Here is a 12,645-nt window from a genome sequence, read left to right as displayed (position 1 = left end):
TTACCTAGTAAAAGAAGTATTTCCCCTTGATCATGTTGATTTGGTAAAAATCTTGATTTTTCCTGTATCTATTGATGGATTTTCATGAAACTTTACAAAAATGTAGATCACTACAGGACAGCATTTGTATGTGCAATTTCTGTCAGGATCACTTATGTAACCAGAGTTATTGCCCTTAAATTGTTTTTCAATCAATAAATTCCTACATTATAAGTAATCCAGTGATAGATATTCATGAAATTTGACACAAGTGTAAGCAGAGAAATGGTGCTTCCACATCTTTCATCAATTCTCAAGTTCTTGCAGTGTTATTGCACTTTTATTGATTCAAGATGCATATAATTCACACAAAACAATGTAAACTTTTGAGTGAATGAAATTTTCCTACAATGTAGATTTTTATGAAACTTATCAGTTTTAATAAAGATGTGGCATATTATTTGACATAGATTAAGTTTGTTGAATTTGTTGTTATGTCAGTAAGTTAGTTAAGCCTTTTGATTTCATATCTCCTAGAGGAAATTTACTATCTTCTGCAAAATCATTCAGAATGTTAGAAAAATATATCTATTAATAGATGTATGGTTTGCTTTTACAGATTGTGTGCTGGAAAAATGGCCTTACATCCAAAGGAGTGAAATTTGGAGAGTCATTCGCCATCTACTTAAGCCATCCTGGAATATGAAAAAAATAAGACTGCATTGACAACATCCTGAACCTTGTGTTCAGATCTTTTGTGATTTCTTGTGAAGGGTCTTTGATTTTTGCATAAAAATAAAAAATATATTAATATAATTTGATTTTTGCTTACTACTGATTTTTTTTCAGATTCAGGTGCAGCCGATTTCCACTAGTTGCCACGTATTTTCCACCTATTGCCAGCTATTTGGTGGCATTTAGTGTAAAATAGGACTGCCACCGTAGTGGTGTTTTGGTGAAATTTTGTCCACTTATTGCCACCTGTTAGGTGGCGATTAGTGGCAATAAGTGGCGTTTAGTGGAAAATAGATTTTACAACATAATGGTGGCATTTTAGTGGTAGTTTGTCTAAATACTCCACTTACTGCCACCATGAAGGTGGCTATTGGTGGAATTAAGTGGCAAACAAATTTTTCACCATAATGGTGGCATAATGGTGTAAAACTGTCTAAATACTCCATTTATTGCCACCTAAAGGTGTACACAAGTGGAAAAAGGTGGAATTTAGTGGCAAACCTGTTTGCCACTGTCCTGTTCATTTTTTCACAATTTTGGTGGCATTTTAGGTGGCATTTTGGTGGAAAATTGTCTAAATACTCCACCATTGAAAAGGGTGGCATTATAGTGGCAAATCTAGGGACGGGCGCCCATCAATGCACTATCCTTTAATGTCTAAGTGTGACCTTGACCTTTGAGCTACGGACCTGGGTCTTGCGCACAACACGTCGTCTTACTGTGGTACATATTCATGCCAAGTTATTTGAAAATCCATCCATTGATGACAAAGATATGGACCGGACACGCCCATCAATGCACTATCCTTTAATGTCTAAGTGTGACCTTGACCTACAGACTGGGTCTTGCGCACGACACGTCGTCTTACTGTGGTACACATTCATGCCAAGTTATTTGAAAATCCATCCATCGATGACAAAGATATGGACCGGACACGCCCATCAATGCACTATCCTTTAATGTCTAAGTGTGACCTTGACCTTTGAGCTACGGACCTGGGTCTTGCGCACGACACGTCGTCTTACTGTGGTACACATTCATGCCAAGTTATTTGAAAATCCATCCATCGATGACAAAGATATGGACCGGACACGAAAAATGCGGACAGATCGACAGACCGACAGACGGTTCAAAAACTATATGCCTCCCTTCGGGGGCATAAAAATCTAAAGTACATTTTACTTGGAGTAGAATTATGTCAAATTACGTCATTCACCTTGCAATACCCAACCAGTTAACTTTTATCTCACATCAAAGAAAATCAATAAAGGAAAATTTTGCCGACACTCCTTTTGATGTCAGCTGCCATGTGCTGGTCGAAATGTGTCAAAGATATCAGTTTTTAATAGGTCAGGAGACAAATTGAATGTTTTTTATTTCTTCTAAAAATACTGTAAAAGGATTTATCATTGATGAAAATCCAAAGTAAGTAGCAAATTTATTATCGGTCGGAAAAAATGTATTAATTTAAACTGGATGTGAAATGTCATTTGCTAAAATATAGTTACTTGCTGAGGTTTTTGTGCTGAAATTATCAATATATTTTCCACAATTAAGTTACTTTGTCTTCCGACTTAGGAGCTTGTTTCAAGCCTTTTGTTGTCTGCAATTAACGCCTTCTTAACATGTCAGCTGATCTGGATAACGGTTTATATTTAGGGGCGGGGCTAGTCACGTCATTCTAGTAAAGTTACGTCACGGTGTATTGATTTTGTCGTCCTTTGAGAATATCGGAAGTCCTTTGTACGCGCTGTGATATTTATTGTAGGTTAATAGACACTGTTTTATTTTCCACCACGGAAAGTAGATGCAAGCGTCGGGGAAAATAAAAAATAAAATCGCAATTTTGAATTTTTATTTGGATTTTGGAGAATTTAGGACCGGCGCTCCCGTAACCCAAGTTATTAAAAAACTCTGGCCTTAGGCGTGGAGCTAAGCGACAACATGAAATTCAACTTACACATTAACAACATCTCCAAAAAGGCATCTAGCGTACTAGGATTTTTGAAACGTAACCTGAAACACTGTCCACAGAAGATAAAAGAACGAGCATATCTCAGCCTAGTCCACCCGAAACTTGAAAATGCATAATCAGTCTGGAATCCACAACAGAACACACAGGTCCAACGTAATGCTGCTCGCTTTGTATGTAACAAGCCGTATAACCCTAACAAACCAGACAGTGTCTCTGCTATGATCACCAACCTGAACTGGACTCCATTATACCAACGCAGAATTAACGCCGATCTCATCCTACTGTATAAGACGGTCAACGGCCTAGTAGCCATTCCAGTGATATACCACCCAACGCTAGCACTGATGAGAAGTACACGACACAGCCATACAGTCAAGTTCATACCATTCCAGTGCCTCCTCAATATCTACCAGCATTCCTTCTTCCCCAGAACAGTTACTCATTGGAACAGACTACCAGAGTCAACCGCTACAGCTCCCAGCTTGGAGGCATTCAAATCAGCCATCCAGCAGGTGCCAGCAGCAACAGTATTCTGAGAAGTGAGGGATGTGTGTACAGTGTATTATACATGTTTGACTTTTAAATTTAGACATTTTTAAAGTTTTTACCGTGACAAATTCACACTACACGCATGTACAGTTTCACCCCTCGTTAGTAAATGTCTGCTTGCGGATTTTGACGAGTAACCAAGTTGAAGTTGAAGTCCATATGGCATGTAACAACTATATATGGTCAAACAAGCAGTGTCACACAAATGCTAACTCCTTTTTTTCCAAGAATATAATTCGTTCCTGGAATGGTCTTCCCCAACACAAATACAGTCCAGCCCCAATTTGATGCTATTCACGGAGAGGCTGGCAACTGTAATCTTCTAATCTGTATCTAAATGTAGTTCTTTTTAACCTTGCACCTATTATAAATGAGCTTCATCATCTTTTAAGTCTGTCCCAGTTATAATCAGAATCGATTGTTGGGCAGTACACTGTAGATAAGTTATATATAAAAGCTTGTGATTTCCCACACATTTTCTGTGCACAGGGAATGAATGTACTGATGAATAGTACACGAATGTAGCCATAATACGACAGAAGCAGAAGAAGTAAAGCAGTTACCGGATAGATACAGTACTGTACAGAAAGTCAGATGTAAATCTTACAAAATTTAAAAGTTTGCCAGTGAATGGTTCCTCCATCGGGCTCAACATCTTCATCCTTTGATAAACTTCTATCTTCCATTTTCTCTTTTTTCAATGATTCATTACAAAATTCCTTAAGGAAAATTACTAGCAGATACTGGAAATTCCGAAATTACGTCAGATTATTTTTAGTAACATGGACTTTCCAAAGTTTGCTGGTTGCTGTCGCGATCGTTTACATTCGGTAATATACCTGGAACCAGCAAAAGTTATTCTCACGAATACATTGGCATGTCGTTATCATCTATATACGATTTGAGGACAAAAGTCATTGTGTACACTACGGTAGCGCTTTCATACTATCGCACTGACCTGGTCAGACGGAATGAGTGACGTCACGCTCTATGTATAGAATGGGAGCTGCTTTTTAACGTTTTACATTTTCAAAACTTTATCATGACATCACAGTACATTAGGGGTTCTAATTGACCAATCAGAGAGCTGCATTTTCGAGTTCCTGCCAGTTAAATTTTAGAAATTAAATTAAGATTTTTCACTGCACATGCCCCAGATGATGCTACAAACAACAAAACTTTGAAGTTTCATTGAAATATTGTAAGTTAAGCGTTCATAATTAATATATTTTATTCCAAAATAATAATTAAAAGTAATCAATAAATTGCTTGCTTTATATCCTTTCCATTGATCAAAAAAATATTGATATCATTTGTGTTTTAAGAAAGTTTTAGCTGTTAGAAAAACACCACTGTTTACAAAAACATGGACGCTCGGCGTCTGACCACCCGACCTTTTTCTTATCAGTTCTAAAAATAGAAAATACAACTTATTTGTATACAAACACGATCTCTCCTATATCGACTATATGTTGTAATAAATAACGACAAATCCAGTGACAAAGAAATCAGATAACAGTACTAAATAGTTTTTTTAACCCCAGTTAAATTCCATTTACTCTTTCACTATTTTGTCTAGCTGGGTACAGAAATTAACCGTAAATTTTCTTCTCTGCTAGAAATCAGTACCAGCCTCAATGGAGTATGTACAGGACTGCAATCCAGAGGTCCGGGGTTCGAATCCCAGTCCAGGCACTAGAAATTTCTGAGATGCTCTCGAGTGTCTCCCGTCTAAATAGGAGGTAAGTACTGGTTCTTCCCAGGAAAGACGGCTTCGCGTGTATCTGTGCTAGTATCTGTGCTATAACACAGACTAGTATATACAATCTTTACGGCTTAAAATTATACCACATAAATTACAGGAATATGATAGCATTAACTCTGTCATCCTATGGATAAACTCTTCCTTAATGAACACATTCAAGTTACTGGAAGGCACATCATCCTTTAGAGTTTCTACAGGGGTGCCATTGGACCCATTTATAACTTTTCTTCCATATAAGGACCTTCCCGATGCAGTGCAGTCTAAGATTCCTTTGTTTGCCGAATGATAAATGGCAATTTTTAAAATGGTAAATGCCTGTTACTAAATGCCAATTACGAAATGCTTAATACTACATACCATCTGCTTTAAGCCTTATACTTAATTATATGAATGTCAGATAAAAGGCCGGTGCGCCATGCTTATTGCCGAATGCAAAATGATACATTTATGACTTCTCTGTTTCTTAATTAGGCCGATGTAGAGAAACTGTCGCTAGACTTCAACCAAAACAAGGCCAACGACCCAAATAACTTTCCTATCTGCTTCCCGAAACACTGCACAAAAGATATCAGCCAAGCCTCTTTGCTCAAAGACACCACACCAGATGATTGGAAAACGCTACTGTGGCACCAGTCTTGAAGAAAGGTTGCATTTACCGCGCGGTAAGGTCCGGCGTGGAGCAAGCCAGTTCTGTGTGGGATCAAAACACCAAAAGTTCGAAGCGGTACAGAGGCACGTTGCCCGATTTGTCGCAGCTAACTATTGAACCACAGAGAGCGTATCACAAATGATCAGAACCATTGACTGGTGAATCAATTCTGCATTACAGAACAGCGTACTAGCTGTTTGTTCCCATACTCCTACGGCCATATATCTTCATGCGACGTCAATATCTACCAGAGGTCATCAAGTTGGATATCTTGTAAGGCCGGTGCGCCATGACAATTGCCAAATGCTAAATGGCAATGTTTAAAATGGTAAATGCCTGTTACTAGAATTAAGAAATACATATTTCATGAATCTACCTGTAAATCATGTAGAATGGAGTATTATTTCCAGGCGCGTAGGAAGGCCTAAATAAAGTGGATTTACCAAATAGGCGAGGGGTATGGGGACCGCGTAGGCCCCCCCCCCCCCCGCCCCCCGGCGAAAAAATGGTTCGCAGAAAATTATATAATATTTCAACATTACTGATTGAAATTTATAAGTTATGGTAATTTAAGAAACTTTACATAAACAAATTTTAAGTCATATGTAGGCTATCTTTAGAGCATAATATTAAACATTTGGAGACAATCCTTGCAGCCATTTTACATTTCGGTAAAGATGGTCACCGGTTTTTACTTAATCATTTTTAACTATAATTGTAGCACAGCACTTTAAAGATATTTTTGTATAGATCAAAATCAGAAATCTGAGTCTGTGTTTTCGTTTTTTCGGCAAAGGCTGACTATGATTTTATCAAATATTACCAATTTTGTCAAATTTTACTAAGTTTTAACAAATTTTAAACAGTAAAACTTTAATCTAAATAAAACGTATAGAAATTGCCTCAAAAATAACTTTATAACAGACACAATTAAAAACATTGCAAAATAAACATTAAAAGTTAGGCCAGCATTCTTTTATGTAAGTGTTAGGGACATATGGTGGCATACAGCGCACGGTCCGGGACACCAGATATATGAAAGAAGCCACCATAGGAAAGTCCAGTAGTGATGGTGTACAGTACAAAACCAGACGACGTCAGGAAGAAGTACAGCGAAATAAAGTACAACGAAATGGGTATTTTTTTAGTTCAACAAAGCACCGTGAAATTTAGGCGTTACGTACACAAAAACGCGCGTAGTGCATTTATTAATTGATATTATCACCTGAAACTTTCAGCACCGCTAGAAAAAAATTTAGCTCGAATTGAATTCTATAGCAATTTTGATAAGATAATGGCAGAATGTTAAGCAAAAATATATAGAAACAACCGATTTTTATAAAATATACCCGTAATATTTCATACAACGTGACCGTTTCTATTTTCTTGTCCTTCATATTTCGTTTTTTTATCGTAAATAAATGCAAAATACTACAGGCATAAAATTCAGACTTTCGGCCAGAAGATATCAAAAACAGAATGGAAAAAGCTTTAGTAACTAAAAAACGGCAGCATTTTAAAAACATGTTGTCAAACAAAATTCTGTTAAATTACATAAAGCTGCATTGTACTTATCGAACGGAGCGTGTTAACATTATAAATTTTAAATCAATCTTTGTTCTTAATGTTATTATGTTGCTTTTTAGTTACTGTAATAAAAAGAAGAGTATAGACAGTCCTTGACCATGGCAGCTGTTCCCTTGGATGTTTTGTGGGAAACCGCGGGTATCCTTGTGGATGCATTCGTAAGTTAATAATAACTTGCAGTAAACAGAACTAAAACATATTTGTAACATCTATTTAAAATTTGGAATTTACAAAAACAAAACAGTCATAACACCATCAATTAATACCCAGACATTCTAAAACTAACACCCGGGCTTTAGTTTAAACAATATTTTATTATTTTTTTAAGCAACATACACATAACATGTACAACAAATTTTTACATGTCAAATACATGGATTGGAAAACAAGCTGATAGCTTATGTAAATTCCTTTCCAAAGAACAGATTTACAACAATAAATGTACAAGGTTACGATCAGTATGACATTTATGAACATCGTAACGAGATAATTCAATTTATACTTGAATAATGTTTCAAGAGTTGGAAAGTTGTTTGGGGTAGAGCGTCTTGAGAAATGACCTAAGTATACGGACTCTTAAAACATGTGTATATGTCACGTTACTACAATCAAATAAAAATTTAATGTGAAAAATGAGTTAGAACGTTAAAATCGAAAGAAAAGAAAATAAGAGAAAGGAGGGGCTCACACAGCTCTTGACATCAGTCCAAAATACGAATACATTAACCGAATCGTTTAGAAGAAGATATAAAGCTTTGCACTTTTAGAAACACCTGACTGTTTTGTTCGAACGTGAGATGCTCATCTCCATAAAGGAGATTTCTAACTGTTTTTGCACATGGGAGATTGCCAAGGTTTTCTTGTCTATGCATGGTGTAAAGGGGACATCGAAGCAAGAAATGGGAAACAGTCTCAGGGGCTCCGCATCTGCAGAGAGCGGTATCGGTAATATTTTTCCTGTGAAGGTCAAAATTTAAAGAGCTGCAACCGAGGCGTAGACGAGTATGTAATATCTGGTTTTTGCGTGTTCCAACGTTAAAAAGGGCGGGAGACTTTGTTTGTTGCTTCGTGATTTTGGTTTTGAAGGTGTGAAGAGTGTTACAATTTCGAACATCAGACGGGAGAGAATTCCAGTCACGAATAGTTGCTGGCAAATAGGAAGAGTTATAAACCCGGGCTTTGAATTAAAGAGAATTCCTATAGTTTTTTTCCTTTCATAGAATTTTTTTTTAATTCACATATATGATAGAAAATTTTGTGCTGAAAACAATGAACAAATAAAAACAATAGGTCACCAGGCTTGTTTTTGTGAAAAATTGTTTTGAAGACACCCACTGTTGCTGAAACTGCAAGCGATTTTTTAACATTTTCATAATTTTTTGCCTTTTTATAAATACCAACCAAAATATACATCAAGGCAGCACAATAAGGTTTTTTTTCCTTTTTACAGATTTTATTATATACTTATTTGATATTACAGTCATATTTGTAATACTCTATCCTTACAATAATTGGTACAAATGAAAAAAAACAACATTGTTTCATATTTACTTTTGTGAACTTTTTTCGATAAAAATACCCATAGGGAAGAATATTTTTTTTTTAATTTTGAAAAAACTCTTTCATAGAATTTTTTTCTGTTTTTCTTGTGTATAGATAATTGTATTGTGAGCATAAAAATGGCTAAAAATGTATGGGTCACCAGGCTAAATTTTATGTTAAGACCGCTAGAATACAACACCTGTTCGGACGGAAAGTGGCGCGAACCTGACCAAATTGATTACACGTATGTGTGCTAGAAGTTAAAAAAAAAACAGTTTTAAAAATTCTTAATTCTTTCTATAATTGAATACTAAATAATCTGAAAGTTGATATTGTCTTATCAGTACTAAGTCAATTATTTTACATTATATGAACAGCACTGTCTTTGTACTAAAATGCGATGTGAAAACACAACCACAAAAATAGCAAAATATCTGTCAGGCATGATACTTGTCAATACAACATAAACCAGTATCAACATTTGATTACTGATAAAACTTATCAAAAATGTTATTTCATTCAAGATTCCTCATATTTAAGATTGTCTGTAACATGTTTCAACAAATGTTGACTTCAGTTCAGTTTTCCATAGAAAGTGTCGGCTGCGCAGAAAGATGCGCATAAAAAACTATAGGAATTCCCTTTAAGGCATACAGACACTAAATAGCCTGAGCACCTATGAAAAAATGGTAGTCGCATAATGGCGGATTCAAATAGTTCTCAGTTTTTTTTGCTGTAAGAAGGATTTTCCTTGAAATCATTGCTATATATTGGTTGAAATCATATTGCATGCCTATACTTGACATACTGGTAGCATTTGCATGTTGAAAAAAGACTCCAAACTGATTTAACATGTGAAATTTATTCATACACCCCTACCCTAAATTGTGATTGTCATTTCAGTGTACAAATTACGGTGTGTCCGTTTGACCAGAAATATTTTTCTTGCATCAAACATGACCCCTACTTTTCTTTGGATATTTTTACAGTATTAATGTTGATCTACAAGAAAATGTAAGCTAAAGAAATTTAAAATGGGTCTAGGTGTGTATTGCAGCATTGTGAAAACTTGTCATTTTATATAGAATATATAGTGGTGGCTATTTAGTGTGTTATAACCGATAAGAATTGTCACCCGGTAGAATTACTAAAATTTTCTGTCGTCTGCAAATAAAAAAAAATTTGTAAACATTGCACATCAACCCAGACAATTGATTTTTGAAAGAATTAAGCAAAAAATAAATGATAATTCTATACCGGTGGGGGAAAAAGGGTGTCGGAAATGGCTTGGTTGTACGACAGTAAATAAAAATCCTAGCTATGGAAAATAACCACAAAAGTGCCTGGAGAAACTGTCAGAAAACAATATTATGTGCACAGACTTATGTGTCAGGCCACTAGAAATATTTTAAAAATACCCGAAGGCCTACACGTGTCGCATATATGCCATTTTTCTCTTTGTGTGAACCCGGAACATTTGAGCAGAAATGTGGGGACCAATGCTCAGGCCATAAGTTTAGGGAATTTTCTTTCAAGGACTGTATTCTATGGTATACAGTAGTTTACTATTTTTGTATAATATTTTTGATAAATATAGCACTATTATATACACAACTTATACAAGGCTTATTTACATTTGTGCAGTTAATATAACTTGTTATATGTGTGCAGTGCCGGCTCAGCTGGCCACAAGGCAGCACAATAATTTTACTTATAACCATCTTTATTTCATCCTAATATCACACTCTATGCATAAGCATGATCTTTTAGGTGTGGGGTGCTAGAAAAGTCAGGCTTGGGGTCAGTGAGACCCTTTGAATAGTGTAAATCTGTATGTAATTTGTACCTATACTGGCGTGATGCAAAACGACTGCGTCTTGCTCGCGATATGTACCTAGTAGTTTTACGCATCTTGTCGTAGTACTCTGTTCTTAAAAGGTGTCTGATAACAGAAGAGCCATGTGACAGTTTTACACCATTTACCCCTAGCTTTAAGGATAACAGTGTCAGCAAGCCCATGATTTAGTCTTAGAATCTGGCCATGGATACGGCCATGGCAGTTGCGGAGAAATGTAACATTTTTGGGCAAGCATGCATTGTAGGATCTGTTCACTGCTTCACATTTCTGTGTAGATGTTAAAAATTTAGTTTTTTCTATGCTTTCTGGACCAAGGAGAATTTCAATACATTTCCTGAGTAAAGTCTCATCATCATCAGTCATTTTAAGCCTGACATTGTCTAGCATATAGTTTTTTGCTTTTCTGTAGTTGCCAGAACAAACCAAGCTGTATTTAGAACATGAGGTACCACAGTAACCTTTGAAACATAGTACTATTTCTGAAATTATATTAGGCATTTTGTGTTTTATTACTTTCAGATTGCTTTTGTACTTCTTATGTGCACTTGATAGCTCTGAAACACACCTAGATTTGATAGATAGAGCAAATCTGTTTTTAGATTAGACTTCTGTTTACCACGGAACATTTTGTCACTAAATGGTGCCCGGTTAAATTTGCCTTTTTAGAGAATTTGCTAGGTGCCTCACATCTTTCAAGTGCACAGTTTTAGTTCCTTGACCTTTGTCTACAACAGAATGACCTTTAGAATCTCCATCACCTGTGTGGTGTGAAATCTGAAGATCTTTAGTAATATCCTTAGATACCATTTCATTCCATTTGAGCAGAGACCAGGTATGCAGTATCAACACCTTTTTAGTTACATTTTGACATGAATAGTTGGAGAGAACTTGAATACCATGGCCATGAGATATGACTTTAGCTATAGAATGCAAAAATATGCAGTATTGTTGCATTTGAGATGAAAAAAAAAGACAATTTTCCCATTTTTTACTGAAAAATAAGCTTTTTTTAACAAAAAAAAAAAATCACTAAACACTAATTTTGTTCTATATTTTATCACAGTTGCATAATTATAAGTTTTTTTCAGTGTGGTTGTCTATTCCGCACTTGCTGGTGTTATATTTGATGTAAGATCTTACGGGTTTTTTGAAAAAAAAACAGCGTTTAATGACTATATGTGATTCAGCCAAATTTAACGGCTTAAACCGCAGTCTTTGGACAAAATGATGGCTGTACAAAAATAGTGATTTTGAGAAAACTACTGGTTTGTTTGGGCTGAAACTTGTTTTATAAGCTGAATATAGATGAAACTTCACATAGAGAGCAAAAAAGCTGAAAAAAAAAATTCATATTTCCTTATAGGCATACAGACACTAAATAGCCTGAGCACCTATGAAAAAATGGTAGTCGCATAATGGCGGATTCAAATAGTTTTCAGTTTTTTTTTTGCTGTAAGAAGGATTTTCCTTGAAATCATTGCTATATATTGGTTGAAATCATATTGCATGCCTATACTTGACATACTGGTAGCATTTGCATGTTGAAAAAAGACTCCAAACTGATTTAACATGTGAAATTTATTCATACACCCCTACCCTAAATTGTGATTGTCATTTCAGTGTAAAAATTACGGTGTGTCCGTTTGACCAGAAATATTTTTCTTGCATCAAAATGACCCCTACTTTTCTTTGGATATTTTTACAGTATTAATGTTGATCTACAAGAAAATGTAAGCTAAAGAAATTTAAAATGGGTCTAGGTGTGTATTGCAGCATTGTGAAAACTTGTCATTTTATATAGAATATATAGTGGTGGCTATTTAGTGTGTTATAACCTTAAGGCCCCTTTATCACATATAGTACACTATTTACGATTTGGAACACATCCAGTCTAGATAGGATAAAGATGAAAAAAAAATGTTAAAAGTATGTGGATTCACGGGCGTACTGGCGTGTAGGTAGCTACGCGCCTGATTTCCTATATTTAAGCGTAATTGTATAATAAA

The 12,645-nt window shown here is 35.5% G+C and overlaps 1 protein-coding gene across 3 annotated transcripts in view; it reads right to left on the bottom strand.

Moving 5' to 3' along the window:
• LOC123561722 (uncharacterized) overlaps positions 1 to 4,006 on the bottom strand; it is a 42,278-nt gene extending 38,272 nt beyond the window's left edge. For 2 of the 3 annotated variants that reach the window (XM_053552968.1, XM_053552967.1), the window contains exon 1: positions 3,846 to 4,005. In XM_053552968.1, coding sequence (XP_053408943.1) covers positions 3,846 to 3,924 — 79 coding nt within the window. In that variant the 5' untranslated portion in view covers positions 3,925 to 4,005. Of the gene's footprint in view, positions 1 to 3,845 lie in introns of all 3 variants that reach the window. The other variant, XM_053552966.1, reaches the window with a different exon arrangement.
• Positions 4,007 to 12,645: the final 8,639 nt, after the last annotated feature.

This window comes from Mercenaria mercenaria, chromosome 10 (assembly GCF_021730395.1).
Source record: "Mercenaria mercenaria strain notata chromosome 10, MADL_Memer_1, whole genome shotgun sequence".
Classification (NCBI taxonomy): Eukaryota; Metazoa; Mollusca; class Bivalvia; order Venerida; family Veneridae; genus Mercenaria; species Mercenaria mercenaria.
This window is presented reverse-complemented; position numbering and strand designations above follow the sequence as displayed.